General features: G+C 39.5%; 1 protein-coding gene across 1 annotated transcript in view; it reads left to right on the top strand.

Annotated features, from left to right (window-relative positions):
• The window catches only part of NTN1 (netrin 1), a 367,906-nt gene that overhangs the window by 233,502 nt on the left and 113,226 nt on the right, over positions 1-21,178 (top strand). The window contains exons 4-5 of the mRNA XM_044000003.1: positions 10,628-10,777; positions 15,905-15,958. Of these exons, the coding sequence (XP_043855938.1) occupies positions 10,628-10,777; positions 15,905-15,958 (204 nt within the window). The remainder of the gene's footprint in view (positions 1-10,627; positions 10,778-15,904; positions 15,959-21,178) is intronic.

Genomic DNA, 21,178 nt, shown 5'->3' with positions numbered 1-21,178 from the left:
GTAGAATGTATATGTTATCTTCTATTTTATAGATTATGAGCTGAAAAAATGTTCTCAATCACTACTGATTAGAGAAATGCAAATTAAGACTACTCTAAGGTACCACCTCACACCTATCCATTTGGCTGATAGGACAAAAAAGGAAAATGATAAATGTTGGAGAAGATGTGGGAAAATTGGAAAACTAATGCACTGTTGGTAGAGCTGTGAACTGATCTAACCATTCTGGAGAATAATTTGGAACCATGCCCAAAAGGCATGTGCATACCCTTTGACACAGAAATACCACTACTAGGTTTATATTACAACCCAAAGAGATAATTAAAAAGGGAAAAGGACCCAAATGTACAAAAATATTCATAGTTGCTCTTTTTGTGGTGGCAAAGAATTGGAAATTCAGGGGATGCCCATTAATTGGGGAATGGCTAAACAAGCTGTGGTATATGAATGTAATGGAGTACTATTGTGCTGTGAGAAATGATAAGCAGATGGATTTCAGAAAAACCTGGAAAGACTTACATGAATTGATGCTGAGTGAAATGAGAAGAACCAAGAGAATATTGTACGCAGCATCAATAACATTGTGAGATGACCAACTGTGATAGACTTGACTCTTTTCAGCAATACAGTGATCCAAGACAATGCCAAAAGACCTATGGTGGAAAATGCTCTCCACATTCAGAGAGAGAACTGTGGAGTCTGAATGCAGAGTGAAGAATACTGTTTTCACTTTTGTTGTTGCTTTTTGTTATTGTTCTTGTTTATTCTTTCTTGCATGTTTTTCCTTTTGATCTGATTGATATGGAAGTATGTTTAGCATGATAGTAGTGCATAACCTATATCAAATTGCTTGCTGACCTTGGGAGGGAGGGAGAGAGGGGAGAGTAGGAGTAAATTTGGAACAAAAAATAATTTACAAGTAATTGAGAAAAATTAAAAATAAAAATTTTAATTAAAAAATTTTTAAATATAGATTATGAGCTACGTATTTTCTTGTCCTTTGTTTCTGATACAAGGCACAGCAAAATAGACTGAGTTAATTATAAAAGAATAAAAAGATCATTGAGATGTTTGCCTTAAAATCTGCTGGAAAACTCAAGGTCTGAAGTTTTCAGCCAAAATCCACTGGTGTTGGTTTTTTTTTTTTAATTTTCACTCTAGGAGTAGGTTCCCATGTCATCTTTGTCCTTTATTCATATAGAACTTGGAAATTAATCAATATAATCAACTATGTTAATTAATTGACTCCTTCCCACCTGGTACCCTGGCCCATTTCTAATAAGACTCTGACATGTCATCCATCCTTCTGTTTTGAATGGCCAGCACCCACTCCACAATGACTACATCCCACCTGAGTTTGGATGCTTGTTAGATATTTTCTAGTGTTCGTATCTTGTTTGCTTCTTCTTATACTGCCCATCATCAAACACCCTTCTTTCATACCACGAAAAGAAGCCAAAGTCCTGACACTTTCCTCTCTCCCCAATAAAGGCTACTGCCTCCCTTCCACAGGGGCTGAAATCCAGATGCCACTGACCCCACTAGCCCTGAACTACAGATCGCATACTATTCTTTATGTTTTAATCAGTCTTTTAAAGACTTGTAGTGATTTCTTTCTGCATTCACTGCACTTATCCTCTGTCTTCCTTGAGAAATGTCCATCAGGACTCATTACTGGTACCCTCACAGAGCAACCATCAGGCAAATATTGCTCTCTGAGCCATATGGCAGGGTCTGGCCTCAGCTGCCTGGCTTTCTCTGCTGGCTTCCAATACTGAACTTTCTCTGGAGGAGGTCCTTACCCATGGACCTGTCTGGTTCAAAGCAGAAAAGGATATTTCACTCTAAGCAAATACAATTCCTGGATGAAATACTTCTTAGAAAGTGACAGAATAATTTATACTTTGCTTTCTCCAGGTATTTCAGCCCCCAGTATTTCCCTGAAGCCTCCATTGATTCACCTTCTCATCTGCTCCGAGGAACAGTAGTGTTGTGGTGCTCCCCTAATCAGAGCCCCAAAATTCAGGCTTCTGGAATTTTCAAGGGAAGCATTATTTCTCACATAATTTAGACCTGAAAAAAGAAATCATCTCCCTCATTTTACACATGAGGAAGCAGATCCTGAGAAGTTATGTGACTTGTTCAAAGTCACAGAAGTCATAGATGGTAGAGGAAGCATTTGAATCCAGGTTCACTTTCCCACTTCATTATTCCACTTCTCTATACCTTTTAAAGTTTGGGTTAAGGTTATAAGGTTACCTTTGGTCAGGATCCATCAAACGTGGCACCTAGATATTTTCTTTTTCTTCCCCCCCCCCCTTTTTTTGCAGGGCAATGAAGGTTAAGTGACTTGCCCAAGGTCACACAGTAAGTGTCAAGTGTCTGAGGCCAAATTTGAACTAGGTCCTCCTGAATCTCAGGGCCAGTGCTTTATCCACTGCCCCCAGCACCTAGATATTTTCTCCCTAAAAGACTAAAATTAAAGTGATTTTTCCAAGATAGGATGGGAAAAGATCATTGGTTTATAAGATTTAGAACTAGAAGAGACTTCAGAAGTCATCTAGTACAACCCCCTCACATTCCAAGCAAGGATAATGAGTGCTAGAGAGGTAAAATCACTTGTCTGAAGTCACAAGGGTTGAGTGACAGGGTTGAGGTAAAACCAGGATCCTCTGAATCCAAATTCCATGCACTTTCCACTGTACCATACTGATCCCCCCAAGGCAAGACCTGTGACAGAGTTGTTCTATCTCTCCTACTCTAACTTCTTGTCCTCCTTGATGAAATGAAGAGATGAAGGCTGGACAGGAATATAATTTGGTTGATTTGGAGCTGTTTGGATGTAAGATTCAAAGAGCAGTCATTAATGGGTCATTGGTAATGTGGAAGACTCCAGGAATCTTTCTATAAATAACTCTACTCTGTTCAACATTTTTGTCAAAGTTTCAGATGAAGGTACAGTTGACATGCTTGACAAATTTTCAGATTCAAAAAAAGATAGGATGACATTTAATAGAGCTAATTGTAAAGTTCTGTAATTGTAAGACTGCAATGAAAAAAGAACTAGGTATTGTATATGATATAGCAATCCAAAAGCTATTGAAGTCTTAGGCTGCATTTAGAGTGGCATGGTGCCCAGGAGTAGGAATAGGAAAGTCCCTCTGAAATTGGTCGTGGTCAGAACCCTGTTGGTGTACTCTTTCTTTCTTTCTCTCCCTCCCCTCCCCCTCTCCCTCCCTCCCTCCCTCCCTCCCTTCTTTCCTTCCTTCCTTCCTTCCTTCCTTCCTTCCTTCCTTCCTTCCTTCCTTCCTTCCTTCCTTCCTTCCTTCCTTCCTTCCTTCCTTCCTTCCTTCCTTCCTTCCTTCCTTCCTTCCTTCCTTCCTTCCTTTCTTTCTTATCCTGCCTCAAGTTCCTTAATAGGTTGTCTGCCTCAATTTCATCCTCTTTAAAAAGAGGATAATTACACCTACCTCTGAGTCAGGATAACGTGAGATAATATCTGTTAAATGCTTTGCAAACCTCAAAGCACTTTATAAATGCTATTATTAATTTGGCGTAGTGGTATAGTGGTAAAATGGTGATATTTGGTGGTATAGTGACTAGAGGCCTGGACTTAGAGTCAGGAAGACCTGAGTTCATACTGACTCAGATAATTATTAGCTGTGTGATCCTAGGCAAGCCATTTAATCTCTCTTAGTCTCAATTTCCTCACCTGTACAATGAGGGTAATGATAGCACTGACCTTATAGGGTCTTCGTGAGGGTAAAATGTAAAATGTTTTGCAAATGTTAAGGCACTATATCATGTTAGCTATTTTGGGAAAGATTTCATTTCACCTGAGTAGGAATGCCAACAGATTCAAACCTAAACCTATAAACAGGCAGGTCAATTTCCCTTGTCTCTCCAGTGGATGTCTGCCTTCCCCAGGGAATGTATATGGTCCTTCAGACTTACAGTGCTGTCTTGAGCAGTGCTGTGCTTGAAAGTATCGGGAATTGCTAGAAGTCAAATACTACCCACATGGCAAGTCCCCCTCACCCGCCATTTGCCGGGGGAATATATATTTTCTCCAGGTATATGGTGCCACTAAAGGACTGAGACCTCACTAATCAAGGAAAGAAGTTGGGATTGCTAGAAAGTGATTCCTCTGCTCCTGCTTTATACAGTTCATATCTCTCATAGCATCAAGGAAGGAGAAATACCATATTTATTCCTCTTCATCATGCTTTTATGCTTCACTGGCCCTAAGTCCTAGATCTTGCAATTCCTGGGGTGAATCAAGTCCTTGGATTGATACAGAAACTCCTCTAGTTGGTTTAGAAACTCCCCTGTCAATTCAATGCTGCCACTCCCCAAGAATTGGTTGTGCAGGTCAATCTTCAAAGAACCGTGTGCATGTCTTGGTATAGCTCCCCCCCCCCTTGTTTTTAGTTCTTTACTTTCTAGGGCTGTGCCCTTATGCCTCTGCCTCACTTTTAAAAGTCCAGCCCAAGGGCATAGAACAGGCATATGATTTAGCTAGGTACTTGTGTACAAAGTGAGTTCCAAATTTGTCAAAAAGCTGCCTTGTTGGTAGGAATTTCAGATCTTCAGGCTATCTCCTCTGGAGATAAAAGAAGGAGGAGGTGGTCCTCTGAAGATATGACTGGACACACCAATCATGTGGGCCTCCCAGAAAAACAATGCAAAATGGAACCTTAACCCCATATTGCAGAAAGTCATACAAAGGTAAATAGTCCAATGCCTTTACATTATTGAAGCCAAGAGAGATCAAGTGACTTGTTCAAGAATGCACGATAACTGGTCCTGTAGGCCTTCAATGTAAAGGGTTTCATAACTGATTAGAAAAATTACTGAAAGATCCTGACACACACTGGGTTGGGGGTTGGAAAGGAGTGACATTGGAACAGTAAAACAATCCATCACAAAGTACTTATTGAACTCTTCATTTTGAGTCCCATACAGTAAAATCCAAAATCATCATTTCTAGTAAAATTCCTTTGTGAAGCACTCACATGGGCATGGTGCTATAACTGAGACAGTGCTGATATTTCTTCCCCTCTCAGCCTGAACACTAAAATAACCCATAGTAATGGAGATGGACATGAGTTAGGCAGCCACCTTAATAACCATATGTGCAAAATGGCATGTATAGAAATGAGATTATAAAATATTGTAACTGAAACCAATCTTAGAGAGCTTCTGATTCAACACCATCATTTTACAGATAGAAAAAAAAAACACCTGAGGTCCAGAATGGGGGCAGTGACTTACTCAAGGACCACAGAAGGGTAGGACTAGATACAAGTCTTCTCATACCAGCCAATGCTTCCTTCCACTGCCTTCCTAAATAGTTCAGTGAATGGGAGCAAACTCTATAAATGCATTGGCTTCTTTTTAAGGAGCAGACTCCACACTGTCCCTGGGAATTCCTCTCCTCTCTCCTATATCTGCCTTGGTCTCCCAAGGCTTCTAGAAATGTGCCTTCTCTGCCAGTCTTAAGCAGAAATATTCTGGAATAAGGCAGCTTAGCCACTGTTTGGAACTGTTCCAGCAGTTGAACTGATGAGAAACCCACTCATATTTGGTTCTCAGGGACCCTGGACTTCTGTTCTCACCTTTTTTCTTTCTTTCTTCCTATCCTTCTTCCTCTCTGCCTTTTCCTTTTTTCCTGTTCTTTTTTTTTGATGTTGTGTTGGGTTTTTTTTTAAGCTTCAGATTGTTTTCCATGGCCAGATGTTACCTGGTTTTTGCAAATGGCAGTGACATGCTGTGGAAAGGATTCAATGTGTTATGGAAAGCATTCAATTTATCTTGAAAAAAAAATCAGCTTCCCAGGGGGAGAAAAGTCACTGAGCATGTTGATCTAGTTCTGATTGGGACTAATCTCTCTAAAAAGTTTGGGGTGGAGGGGGATACACCTTCTACAAGGGTTCTAGCATTTTCACATGACCACTTTCTTTGAGCCCAAGAGAGGGCTTCTTTTACCCTGGTCCTCATTCCATGCAGCTCAGCTCAGACTACACTGTTCCTGGGTGAATGAGTGAGAGGTGAAGGATTTTATGGGGAGGACTAAAGCTCTAACAGCTTCTGACTGAACAACCTTTTTCCTTCCCAGAAGCATTATTGCATTTAGTATATGTGGTTTGAACCCTCTCTCTTGTTCCCTTTTCCGAAGCAAAGGGTTCTGTACAGCAAGCAACCTATATATCTTTCGGTCTTTTCCAAGATTCAGGCCCCGCCAACTGTCCACTTGAAATGGGAAGTCCTATGAGGGTCTGGTCTTTACTTTCATCAAGAGCAGCTGATTTTGGTTTATTTATAAAACCGAGGCAGCAGTGCCACAAGGCCAGGATGGTTTGGGGCTGAGTTGTCCTTACATTCTCAGGTCTCCTTTGACCAAAAACACACGCTGGCCAAGAAGGCAGGCTGGTGTCAGGATGGAAAGGCATGGCCTCATTAAAGCCACACTAACCAATGGAATTTAGCAGCTGAGTGAGAGCACCACATGAAACAGTGTGCCCGTCTTCAGGTTAGGTGCACTGCTCAGACCTACTATACTCCTAAATTTATGTGCTTTCTTCTCTAACTGATTTACTAACAGCAAGCAGCATTTAGTGTTGAATGATAATGTGCTGATCCTTCTGTCAGAGGGAATTTTTTAAACTGTCAGAGTGAAGAGGATGTCCATGAATGCAGGAATTAAGAGACCTGCATTTTAATCCTGACTTTTTCCTTAGCTAGCTTTGTAACCTTGGACAGATTATTTCACCTCTGTGAGCTTCGTTTTACCAACTATAAAATGGCTGTGATAATACTTTGACTTAGCCTAAATCATGGAACTGTTAGATGAAACAACATAAGTGAAAGGCCTTTGAAAAGTACAAAGGGCCATCAAATTCAGGATGTTGTTATTACTTTATAAGCAATCTGATTTAGGCGTTCAAACAAACATTTTTACTATAATTTCTACAGTTAAAATATATTGAGAAAATACAGATTTATTGTCATGCATGGCACCTGTCCAGTCATAGAGATACACCAAAAAGATAAGTGCCCAGCAGTGAAATAGACATACTTCTTATACTTGCAGGAGGAAGTAGATTTTAAATCACAACATTATTAATAACAATTAATAATAATAATGATTAGCAATAATTCTAGGAGTTTGGATTCTTCCTTCTCCCTATCAGTCCATTCTAATGGAAAGGGAATAATCATGTCAATAATAAAGAATAATAGATTGTTGGGGAGACCTTATTATGTTGGAATTGGAAATATAGGATAGTCTTTGTCAGCAGGTATACTATCCCAATCATATTTTAATAGTTTCATAATATTATAATTTATTGCACACCAAGGGCCAGGCTTGAAAGAAAGCCTAGGGATTAAAATTTGATCATGCTCAAGTGGAACTTGTATGAAGAGATATGAGAAGACACCCCCAACCTACCTCTTGGTGGAGGTAAAAGGTCCATGGGTGTTACATACTACACATGTTTTCTAGATGTTCTCTATGCTGTTATGCTGCCTTATTTTTTTTCCTCTCAAAAAACCACACTATTTGTCATATGGGGATGTCTCTTGGGGAGGGATACTTGGGGTACTATGGTAGTATAGGAAGTTTCTTTGATAATGGACTTATCTCAAAGATATAGTGAACTGAGTCAAATTTATAAAAATAAGAGTCATTCTCCAGTTGAATGGTTAAAGGATATGAACAGGTAGTTTTTCAGACAAAGAAATCAAAATTATTTATAGTCATATAAAAAATGTTCTAAATCACTATTGATTAAAGAAATGCAAATTAAAACAACTCTGAGGTACCAGCTCACACCTACTAGATTAGCTAAGGAAAATGACAAATGTTGTAAGGCATATGGAAAAGCAGGGACACTTATGCATTGTTTGTAGAGTTGTGAACTGGCCCAACCATTCTGGAGAACAATTTGGAACGATGCCCAAAGGACTATAAAACTGTGCATACATACCCTTTGACTCAGCAGTACCACTACTAGGTCTGTATCCCAAAGATATTAAAGAAAAAAAGAAAAGGACACATTGTACAAAAATATGGGGAGCTTCAAGGCAACTAGATCTCCAAAGCCCTTGAAGGTGACTTTTCTCCCACTTCTGTTATATGTATGATAAGAGGGGAAAAAAACCACAAAACCTTTTCTTGCATATTACTTATCAAGGCCTTCCTGCTAATTGCCCTGCTGCTTCTTATCTCTTACAGCAAAGCAAAGCAAAGAAAGAAAATTACAGCAAATATTATGGTTTGAATGAAACCTTATGATGATCCTTTTCCAGTGAGAAGGAAAGTCCAGAGCTTCCTTGCTATCATTAAGCATCTTTTCCTCCAATGTGATTAGCATTAGCACAGTTCCTGGTACATGATAGATGGTTAATAAATGTTTATGGGTTGATTATTGATTGACTTATGAAAAGAAGTTGGTTCTTTATTAGGAACTATAGTTGTTAAAGCCTATTCTCTGACATAGGTTCTTCTAAACATTTAGTTATTAAAATCCTAACCTATACTAGAACATAATTTTAAGAAATACATTGAGATGGAACATAAAAAGATTTTAAACAGAAAGAAAAAGAAATATTTCCACATAAGAGTCCCTTCTCTATTGGTGTCTACACCACTTCGCCCCTTAGCACATTATAGGGACTGTTTGTGTGGTATTTTAGCCTTCCCCTGATATAAGTGGCTTCCGGTCAGAATCTCATCCCAGTCTATCCCCAACATCTTTTTTTTTTTTTTTTTTAGTGAGGCAATTGGGGTTAAGTGACTTGCCCAGGGTCACACAGCTAGTAAGTGTTAAGTGTCTGAGGCCGGATTTGAACTCAGGTACTCCTGACTCCAGGGCTGGTGCTCTATCCACTGTGCCACCTAGCTGCCCCTATCCCCAACATCTTAATTTTTGTATTCCCATTCATTTCAGACACAGCATGTGCCCAGGAAGGTTCAGAAATCAACAGGATGATCACTGGTAGAATGCCATGTTACTACAATATCATTCCTCCACTAAATTAGCTAGCCCCAAGAACTCCCAGTGTTGCTGGGTAGAGTATTTCCTTACTTTTAATCCAGAGCTAAGGCCGACCTGTCTTTGTCAAGGGTTCAAGGGCTTTTCTAGCTATCCATCTGGAAGTTGGCAAGCCTCATGCAGTGATATTTCTGGGAGAAATTACCATCTCAGGGATCTATTTATGATTCCTGCTTTTGGGGTTAGGGCTTTCAGGAAGTTAAGTGCTGGAGCCATAAATGGTTGAATCTGTCCAGATACAAGAAGGAGTATAGAAGCATGGCTTAGGGCTGGAAGAGGCTTCAGAGGTCATATAGTACAATCCCCTCATTATCACTGAGGAAACCGAGGCTTGAAGAGGTTAAGAGACTTGTCCAAGGTCACACATGTAGCATTCAAACCCAAGTCCTCTGACACTCATTTTAGTCTAACACAGTCCCTCGTCTCCATACCACTTCCCAAATTATGCAATAAGCAAAACTAGGTGATGCCAAATTAGCTCTGTCAGTAACTCACCAGGTGATCTTCAGCAGATTGTAACTCTTCTTTGTGCACCAGATTCCTCCTCCTTTAAAATGAAGGGGTTGAGTTGGGTGATCTCTAAGGTTTCTAACAAGCTTTGATATTACAATTTTCTAATTTTTATGATTGTGACCCAGAAAGCCATTGTTACTTCAGAAAGAGAAAGAGTGGTGTAATAATAACTAGTAATTAAATAGTTTGTTAAGGTTTGCAAAATGCTTTATATGTGCCATCTTCTTAGATACTCTTTATTTCACAATTTTACAGAGAAGGAAAATGAGGCATTAAAAGTAAGTGACTTTCTCAGGGTCACACAGTGAGTAAGTATCTGAAGAAGGTGAAGCAGTGAAAGATTAATAACTTTCTCAGGGTCACACAAGGAGTAAGTATCTGACTAGATACTTACCAAGTATTAGGATTAGAACTTGGGTCTTCCTGAATAAGAATACTATTATTTGGAGACAGGATCTGGGTTTGAATTCCAACTCTTGTACTTAGTACCTGTGTAACCTTGAGCAAATCACATAAGATCTGTGAGTCTCAGTTTCCTTATGGGTAAAATGACATGGTTGAACTAGATAATTAATAAGGTCTTTTTCAACTCTAAACTCCTCTCTCTCTCTCTCTCTCTCTCTGTATATGTGTGTATATATATATATATATATATATATATATATATATATATATATATATATATATATCTCGAGAGAGAGAGAGAGAGATATACAATATAAATAGAAAGCAATTCCAGAGGGAAGACCCTAGTGGTGGGAGGACTAGGAAAGACCTCTTCTGGAAGGTGGGATTCAGGTTGAGTCTTAAAGACAAGAAGCAGAGAAATGAGGAAGGAGAGCATTTCAGGTATGGGAAGACATTAGGTGAAAAGTGATAGTCTGGAGGAGTGTCATGTTTGAGGAACATGTTTGCCTCTCAGATGGGTGGGGAAGAAGGGTTACCTGGTTCTTTCTTTTCTATGGGAAAGAGATATTTGCTGGGATTGCTCTTATTTGATATTGACTGTCACTTTTCCTCTTTCTCTGATGATGTTATGTGTTTTCCCCCCACAGCATGCGATTGCCACCCCGTGGGTGCAGCTGGCAAGACCTGTAATCAAACCACAGGTCAATGTCCCTGCAAAGATGGTGTGACTGGCATCACGTGCAATCGATGTGCCAAAGGTTACCAGCAAAGCCGATCGCCCATTGCCCCCTGCATAAGTATGTGGAAACATCTTTTTTGAAGTCTGTAGCAATCGTAAAATTTACTTGTAAATATCCTTGTAAGACTTGTCTGACTTCCTAATGGATTTAGCAGCTATTAACACTGATGTGTGCATGCTCAATTGCAAGTTGTTTTTTTAACCTCAATTATATTGCTGTGTGGCTAATTAGACAAGAACATGTATAATTCACTGTACTCTAATGTAGGAACCAGTATATTAGGCATATTTATTTGCCACAGGGGTTAGGTTATGAGAGTGCAACCTAAGACCCAATGAATCAAATGATAAAGTAACCATAATTTGCTCAATTATCCCTGAGCAGACCTCTGTAGCAGACACTGGCACAGCCTATATTTATTTGTTCTGAATACACAGAACAGATGTATGGCAAATGGTTGTTGTTCCCTACCAGCCCCCAACCCCGAACCAGATTTTATGTTTCCTTCCCAATCAGCCCAGGCTTTGTAGTGGATGGACAGGTGGCTGGGTGACTCTTGGCTTTCGCATATACCTCTGGCTGTGAGGGGACCAGCAGCATTTGAGCCCTAGCAAGTATGGGACTTAAACTAACACCATCCATTACCACGGTGGGTTGGCTGATAGTGTTTCTATCTTTGTGTAGGTGTCTTAGGTGTTAGGTTTTGAATTTTATATTCTCTCTTAGAAAATAAGAGAAGTCACAAAGTTCCTATCCCACACCATCTCCATGTCCTGACATCTAATAACAGTAATTCTCATTTGTGTAGCACTTTAAGGTTTACAAACCACTTTCTTCACAACAACCCTGTGATGCATGTAGTGCAAATGTTTCTGGCTTCATTAAGCAGGTGAGGAAATTGAAGCTCAGGGCTGACCCATTTACCCATGGTTATAAAGTTATTAAGTGTTAGAGCCAGGACTGAAAACTAAGACCTTCAATTTGAGGTCCAGTGTTCTGTCCATTGCACATCACTGAGCAACTAAGCACTTAGTAGCTTTCCTGTCTTTGTATAAAGTTCTGCCATTGTGACACACCTTTATTTCCCAGCCTGTATAATTTTGAGGAAATGGCTGTATATACTCAGATGTAAAGAAACATTTTAAGGCAAATGGGAAGTTAAAAGTTGGAAGAATCAACTTGATTCTCTTCATCAGAGATAACCCTGTGCCTAGGCCCAGTGACCTTAAAGGCTGGGTGAAGGATAGCAGTCAACTAATCCTAGCGAAAAAAAGTAGAATGCAGGTCTCATGATCTAGATGCCTAGAGTCCTTCTAAATCCTTGGTAGGAATTAGACACCAAATCCAGCCTGCCTAGTCTGGGCTCTTATCAAAGCAGCACTTCATGATTCCCATCTTAGCATAGGGAGAAGTTTCTTTCTACTGTCACACAAGCTGACAACCTGGGCCCAGATTTTCATCAAGTCATGGAGAGATTCTCAAATACATTACAGTGGATCACACCAAGTAGGTAAAAGAAGTTTTGAGAATGAAATGAAGAGGTATCTAAATTAGATTTTTTTTCCCTCCCCACTGCTTGGAATGTGGCTCTGTATATTTGAGTTATTGTTGCTTCTGTTATTCTAACAGTATTTGTTTCTAAATTATGATACATTTCAATAAGAGTATTTTCAGAGATAGAGTAATAATAAATAATAGCTCAGAAAAGTTCAGCTCACTATTTGTTCATGTTATGTTTAAGCTTGTTAAAAGGTTTTCATTATTTTTTCACCAATTGTCAGAGGCTTATAATGTGCAAAAATTCTTCTTTTCAGTCTAAGTTTTAAAAACCCTAAAGGGAACATTTTTGTAAAGTTGGAAGAAAATCCATGTAGCCATCTTGGGTTATGAAAACATTTTTAATGGTTTCATTTTTAAAAGGGACCAGAAGCTCTCAAATTGCTCAAAAATGGCTGAAACTTAACATTTTAAACATATCCCCTGTCTTTTAAATCCCCTGTGGAAAGTCCAAGCTTGAAAAACAGTTGAAGCAGAGATATAATCACTGGAAAATATGAAATCTCTCTCTACTCACTCCACTCCCTAACTTCTCCTTCTTACAAGGGGCAGATGTATGACTGGTGTAAAGCTTCTTGTTGAAAGATTTGAACTGCCAAGCAGTCAGTGAGACTCCGCTGAGAAGTGGCAAAAAGAAGCCCAGAAAAAGTTAGGCAGAAGAGCTTCCTTCCTTTATATGAAGCAAGGAGGAAAAGACTCAGTTTTTTTTTTACCGTAACCCCCTACACACACACACACACACACACACACACACACACACACACACACACACACACACAAAATCACTGATATTCCCAAGCAACTGTGAGAAGGGAGAAACCAATATGAATAGTATGGACAACCCTTTCCACCCAATCCCCTTTCAAGAACCATATTGTTGAGCTTGCATTTATGACCTCTTGAGGAATTTTGTGAGTGGGGCCATATGGTTCCATACTCCCCTGTGAATGTTTTCTTGGCCACAGGTAGCTTATAAAGGAGATAAGAATGGGAGCAGCTAGGTGGTACAGTGTAATTTTTTGTGTGTTTTGTTTTGTATTGGTGAGGCAATTGGTCTTAAGTGACTTGCCCAGGGTCACACAGCTAATAAGTGTCAAGTGTCTGAGGCCAGATTTGAACTCAGGTACTCCTGACTCCAGGGTTGGTGCTCTATGGTGTTGCAGTGAATAAAGCACCAGCCCTGGAGTCAGGAGTACCTGAGTTCAAATCTGGCCTCAGACACTTGACACTTATTAGCTGTGTGACCCTGGGCAAGTCACTTAACCCTCATTGCCCCACAAAAAGAAAAAAAAAGAATGAGGCCTGCATCCCACAAGCACCAACTGTGCCCCTTTGAAGTAGACATGGTTATGTGTATGTGCTTTGTGGCTAACTACCTCTGAAAGGTGGGTGATCATGGAAATAAAGCATGACGGTCAAAGATATCATCTTGGTTTTGTGCCATACTCTGGGATATAGGGACAGCCTTGAGGCCATTCCAATTACTGAGCCCTCCTGAAACAAATGGGAAGTTAATTATTATTATTATTGTTATTATTAGATTACTAGTGGTAATGGTATTAAAATCAGAAGAAATAACTATTATCACCCATACCACTATACTATTCTCCCAGGAGTCTGTGCTATGGGGCCATTGTTTTATGTCATTGCTTTAGTTCTTCAGTCCCATTTAGACAAATGAGGTGTGAAATATGTGTTTCTTATACAAAATCCTCAGCAAACACTGTCTTACAGTTAAGATCCAGCATCTCATTACAGTGATGTCTTATGGAAGACCATGATTTATCTACAAAATGAGGCTAGGGTTTTTTTTTTTTCCTGCCAGAATCACTGTTGATGTCACAATCTGTCTGGCTCCAGGATGACTGGTTTATACTCCAGTCCGTACAAGATCCAGGCTCATTGTTATGTCTGATTCAGAGTCCATGGACAAGATGGATTTATCTCGATGAATAAGATTGAGCCAGGCTCTAAGCTGAGAGCATCCTGTCTGCCCTCTGACCATGAAAAACAAACTCTGGGCCTGTGGCTTCATTTGATGGTGAATAATCCTCATTTTCATTAAGAATTGATGGTCATTTTGAATGAGAAAAGAGGAATCACAATGTTCGGAAAAAGTTGAATTTTTAGAAACACAGATACAAACCCTGGAAGATATGAAATATATATCTGCTCACTTAATGTTCTAACTTCTCTAATCACAGATAGTGATTCCTGGAGCCTCCTCTCTGCCAGGGCACCTCTGCCTTCAGCAGTGCCCAGGACCTAATCAGTATAAGTCAAGCTGCATATTTTTTCTTTTTTTACATCTTATTTTGTTTTTATTTAGTATTTTATTTCCCCAGTTATGTGTAAAAACAATTTTAACATTATTTTTTTGCAAATTTTGAGTTCCAAATTCTCTCCCTCCCTTGTCCCTTCCTTCCCCACCCCCTGCATTGAGAAGGCTATGCATGTGTAGTCAGGCAAAACTCATTTCCATGCAAGTCATGCTGTGAGAAAAAAAACACAGACATCACCCCCCCCAAAAAAAAACCCCCCTTTTTTAAATAAAGAAAAAAGTAGGGGCAGCTAGGTAGCACAGTGGATAGAGCACTGGCCCTGGATTCAGGAAGACCTGAGTTCAAATTTGACTTCAGACACTCAGACATTTGACACTTACTAGCTGTGTGGCCCTAGGCAAGTCACTTAACCCCCATTGACCCGCCCAAAAAAAAGAAAGAAAGAAAGAAAAAAGTATCTTTGATCAGCATTCAGAGTCAAACTGTATTGTAAGGGAAATCTGAATAATATGAATTTTATTTCCTAAATCCCTCATTTTCTTAGCCTTTTGACAAGTTCTTCAGGAAAACTTTTGGCCCTGAGTATTTAAGTGTTTCCATGGTTGTGCAGAAGCTGATCCTGACTTTTTGCCTCCATGGAAGACGCGATTTGTTTCTATTCTGTACATAGGTTGATACCATTTATCGATCACAGCACAACTAAGACAGATGTCTCCAAAAAGTCTAACTCTCAAGAGGAAAGGATCTTCCTGATGAAGCTGAAGGGGCTGGGAGCTGACAAAGTACACAGTTGGCACAAAAGCACCAGATTCAGTTTTCTCTCTCTGACCCTGGACTAGTGGGAATTTAGTTGGCCATCCACTCACTCAGACTATAAAGTCCCTTGATAGTGCCCACAGATTACTGGCATCTCTGGCAAGACTTTAACATACCATAATAAATCATTTTCCCAGTGCCTTGGTCTGGCCCAGCTCTTCTCTGAAGGTTGTCTTCCTTTTGTGATTCAAAACATTTAAGAGGCAGCTGGGTGGTGCAATGGATAAAGCACCGGCCCTGGATTCAGGAGGACCTGAGTTCAAATTCGGCCTCAGATACTTGATGCTCACTAGCTGAGTGACCCTGGGCAAGTCACTTAATCCCCTGGGCAAGTCACTTAATCCCCTGGGCAAGTCACTTAACCCTCATTGCCCTTGGGGGAGGGAAGCTCCCTAAAAACAAGCTTAGTGAAAATAACTGGTATGTTTGCTATTCTTTTTTCCCTCAAAGTAAAAATACTACTAATAATGCTGTTTTTCTCTATTTTCATTCCTTTTGCTCTTTTTACCTGGACCTGAACCTCTGAAAGAGATTCCTGTGGCTCCACCTACCACTGCAGTCAGCAGCATAGAAGAGCCAGAAGGTAAGTTGTTTCTTGGTCTTTCCTTTTTAAGTTTTCATTCTGACTTGCTGTGGGTAGAGGAGGATACTCCATGGATGGAACTAAAGAAAGTAGGTAGAGAGGAAGAACATGAGGATAACTACTCCTGCTTTCCATCCCAGCTTTGAACATTCACTTCCCAAATATGAAGATATCCAATCTGTTGTGGGTTTGCTGATAGATATTTTATTATGATAAGGAGGGAGGCCTTTGATGAGAACACAACTTCCTTCCTTCTTCCCTCCTTTTCCCCTTCTCTCCCTGTTTGGAACCGAAAGATCAAACTCTTCGTGGTCACCCAAATGAGAAGCTATTTACATAGATTATTGGCACCTCTGGCAAGAAGCTTGAAGCCAGTAGAGTAGAAGGTTAGTAGGTCTTTTGTTCTAGGCTTTCTGGGCCTCAAGGTGGCTTCTAAGAGCCAAGATGACACTCATTTGGTTGTTTCATAAAGATATCAAATTCAGCATTTCAAAAATAGGACTCTGTATCATTGCCCCAAAACTCATCCATTTCTTCTTTAACTGCACCCATTTTCTTGAGGGAATTATCATTGTTTTTTTATTACTCAGGTTCACAAGCAGAGTCATCCTTAGTCACCCTCTATATCCAGTCACTTGCCATTATCTTGTTGGTACCTTCAAAATAGCTTTTGCATTAGTTCTCCTTTCTTCACTCACATGGCCATCTGACTTTGTTTAGACCCTTATCACCAATTGTGTGGAATATTTCAATAGCTTCCTGATTTGCCTCCCTACAACCTCTTTCTCTCTTCAGTCAGTGCTTCAAACATATCTCCCTAACTTTTTCTTCCTGAAATACAAGTCTGACCATGTCATTTCCCTGCTCAAGAACTTTAGTCTCTAAAGAGACATTTATTTCTAGAAAAAACTGCAAATTTCTCTATTTGGGATTTAAAGGATTAGCCAATCTGGCTCAAGCTGTCTTTCTAGACTGATTTCCCACTTCTTCCCATCCTGTTCCTTATGATCAAGCTAAACATTATCTAGGTAATATTCCTGTATTCATATTCTGTCCTACACCTCTCTGCCTTTTCATATGCTACCCCCAAATGCCTAGAATCATCTCTTTCCTCATCTGTGCCTCTTGGAAACCATTGTTCTCATCAAGTTTCAACTCATGCCACTTCCTATAGGAAGAGGCTTTTTCTGATTGCCAGTTATACATGCACTCCCTTGCCTAGAAATTGTTATCTGTATGTTTTGTATATATTTTATATTTATTGTAAAGCAGTATGGAATAGTAGCTAAGGAACATACCTCAAAGTAAGGAAGACATGGGTTCATGTCCTGCCTCTCCTGCAGTACAGTTCTTTTTTTTTTCAAGTGAGGCAATTGGGGTTAAGTGACTTGCCCAGGGTCACACAGCTAGTATTTGTCTGAGGTCAAATTTGAACTCAGGTCCTCCTGACTCCAGGGCTGGTGCTTTATCCACTGTGCCACCTAGCTGCCCCCTGCAGTACAGTTCTTAACCTGCTTTGGTAAAGTTTTCTTATTGAAAGTTTCCTAGACCAATTAAATCACATGTCTGAACTCCCTGGCTCCCTGAACCAAAAATTAAATTAAAAAAACAAAACAATAAATTGTATTTACTTACACGTGTACATCTTGTTTCCCCAGTATAATGTAAGTTTCTTTTTAAGTAATAGTTTATTTTTCCCCAATTACATATAAAAACATTTTAAAACATTTTTTTGTTTGTTTTTTTGTGAGGCAGTTGGGGTTAAGTGACTTGCCTAAGGTCACACAGCTGGTAACTGTTAAGTGTCTGAGGTCAGATTTGAACTCAGGTCCTCCTGACTCCAGGACAGGTGCTCTATCCACTGTGCCACCTAGCTGCCCCTTAAAACATTTTTTTAAAGTTTTAAGTTACAAATTCTATTCCTTTCTTTTCATCCCCCTTTTTTTCCCCTTCCCTGAGATAGTAAGAAATCTAATATAGGTTATACATGTGTATTACTGTAAAACATTTCCATATTAGTCATTTTGTATAGGAAGGAAGGAAGGAAGGAGAGAAAGGGAGAGGGAGGGAGGGAAGGAAGGAAGGGAAGAAAGAGAATGAAAGAAACAAAGAAAGGGAAAGAAAGACAGACTTTACTATGTATTCTGACAACATAAATTCTTTCCCTGGAAGCTCATAGCATTTTCCCTCATGAATCCTTTGGGATTGTGGAGATACCTGGTCAAATGCTTTTTCTAAAATCTAGGAATATTGAATCTATATTATTATCGTCTACTTCTCTAGTAACAGTATCAGAAAGAGAAATAATGTTAGCCTGGAATAGACTGTTCATGACAGATCTACACTGGCTCTTTGTAAGTCCTGTTTTCTTGTCTAGATGTTCACTAACCATTTCTTTAATTATATGATTATTATATCATATATTAAATCATTATATGATTTCCCCAAGAATCAAAATTAAGGTTACTGACTTAGAGTTCATAGACTTTATTTCATCCCTTTGCAATATTAAAAATAATTGATATTTATCTAGAGCTTTAAGTTTTGTGAAACACATAAATGGAGCCCTTATTTGCCATTTGTCAATCTTGAGGTAATTCTCCCATTTTCAAAGATCACTAATCACTTCAGTAGTTCTTTCAGTACTTTAGAATGGTGTTTACCTAAACCTTGGGATTGGAATTCATCAGTGTCTGCTAGATTATTCTTTTAATATCTTCTGACTTTAATAATAATAATAACTAACATTTATATAGTGCTTGCTATGTTCCAGGCTTTGATGATAAGTGCTTACAATTATTATCTCAGTCGATCCTTCCAACAAACCTGGGAAGCAGGCATTATTATAATAACAGATGAGGAAACTGAGGCAAATAGACATTAAGTGACTTTCCCAGAGTCACACAACTAATAAACGTTGAGGCCAAATTTGAACTTGGGTCTTCCTGACTCCAGGTTCTGTCCACTATACTGCCTAGCTGCCTTATAGTGGGTATCCATTCCATAATAGCCATTTTGTTCCTTTCTAGTCCAAAGATCATCATCTATGGCAGAGAACAATAAAAGAAATATAGGAGTCACATAGTTTTGTCTTGTCCATTATCATCATTCCATCACCCAAACAGAATTCATAGCTCATATTTGAGCTTCCCTTTTTATTTTCATGTTGTTACTATGTTGGCCTTCTTTGCCAACCTCAACTCGGCCTGATGTTTAGCATTCCAGACAATTTTCTTCCAGGACTATGCTACATGAACGTATTCTTTCTCTATTACCGATCATGAATCCCATCTTCTGTACATTTCTTCTTAAGATCTAACAGTACTATCTTAATTGATCTCTTTAGACAGTTCCTTTTTTTTGGTCTGTGTGTCTTCAGAATTTTATTCTTGAGAGTATCCCATCCCTCCTGAGCTGAATTACCCTGTAGAATTTTAGGGCCTCGAATCCTACTTCTCCATTCTCTGAACCCTTTCAAATGACCTGTTCTAAAATCTAGGGGCTAGAGGGAGAATGCCAGACAGTTCCTGTGGTTTCCATTATTTCCATCCTCTAAAACATTACCTTTCCTTGTTGAGGTTCAGATCCAATAGTGATTCCTCTCATGGGATTTTTCCCCCCACTTTGTTAAGGCATTAAGTTATTGTTAAGGCAAGTCAAGAAATCATTAGCTCCTCTGCTTTAGATGCAAAGAGAATCCTAGCAGATACTAGATATATACTGTATCATGGGCCAGACTTGTGATCTATTTACTTAACTTAACTCCTCATCTATTTCCTCCTTCACTTCCGGTGATAGAGTATATTAGTCTATATAGTGATACTATATAGATTTCTTATTGAGTTTTACTCAAATGCCCTGAAACATGTTTCACCCCAGCCCCCATTCTTATACTATCTTCTTTTAAGTCTCCTCCTAAAAGATCCTTTTCTCTTTTTAAAAATTACAAATTAAAAAGCGCCGGGGGAGGGGGGGGAGGCAGCAGGTGGAAAATCAACACATAGTACCTCTGTATAGTCCTTAAGAATCTGAATAAAACTTACTAGATTCTCCTTCCAATTTGAAAAAAAAATCCCTTATAAACTACTTATACACATTCATCCTCTTTGAAGTTCCCAGTTTTACCGGCTTCGTTAACTAGGAATTGATTTTTTTTTCTCATTTTATGACTTTCTTCTTTTTTGAAAATGAATTGCTTGTTTTCTCAAAGGAGCTAGCTTTTCAAAATTGGTCTGAAATTTGAATATAATAATAAATTTTAAAATAAGCAAAATTTGAATATAATAAAAAAACTTACATTTACATAATACTTTCAAGTTTTCACAGAATTTTGGTGAAATAAAAGTGTATACTTGTTCAGAGTCCACTGAAAATCCAACAAGAGGCTCAGGATCTCTTGAGAGGATCTAAAATTCTCGGTCCTGAGGCTGAGGTTTGGACTTTGGTACTCATAGTGACAAGCCTGGTTCCTTTCCTAGGGCCTGAGTGCTGGGAATTGAGCTGCAGTACTCATTTTTCTACAAAGAGTCCACGTTCACATGTTTCAGCAGGCCAGGGCAGTGTGGGCAAGATGCCAGGAGAGAAAGATGGGCATGGGAACTCAGCCGCCCCCAGAGCTTGTCAATTCTTGCACTGTTTGAATAGGAGATGCTTGTGTCGGGTGCTTAGAGAGAAACTTATTTGCTCTTGTACCAGTAATGAAGAATTAATAAATGAGAAACTGCTCGGCAAGGTGATAAACATAACCTCACACTGAACTCATTCCCTTGATGGGCTTTCTGGTTGGAAACCTCTCTTCCACATAGGGTCAGAGATTTAGACCTGGAAGGTCCTGAGAAGCTGTCTGTCTCATCCATTCTACCTCATTTTACAAGTGAAGAAGCCTGTGCCTTGGGAGGTTAAGCAACTTTTGCCCAGTGTTATGCATATAGTAAATTTCAGAGACAAGGTTTGAACCTGTGTGCTCTGACTCCAGAGTCACTGGTGGTTCCTCTGTAGCATGACACCTCTCTTGTTTAGCTTGGAACCCTTCTAGGGCAGGAAAGACCAAGAATGCCATGCTTGTGAAAGGTCTGGACGGGGGAGGTTGCAGGTAGGCAGGGTGAGCAAGTGAGTGTCCATGAGCATATGTGGGGAAAAGAACAAGGGAGGGGAGAGAATAAGAGTTAACCTATTGGGGACAGCTAGGTGGTACAGTGGATAAACCACTGGCCCTGGATT

Source organism: Dromiciops gliroides, chromosome 4 (genome assembly GCF_019393635.1).
Source record: "Dromiciops gliroides isolate mDroGli1 chromosome 4, mDroGli1.pri, whole genome shotgun sequence".
NCBI lineage: Eukaryota > Metazoa > Chordata > Mammalia > Microbiotheria > Microbiotheriidae > Dromiciops > Dromiciops gliroides.
This window is presented reverse-complemented; position numbering and strand designations above follow the sequence as displayed.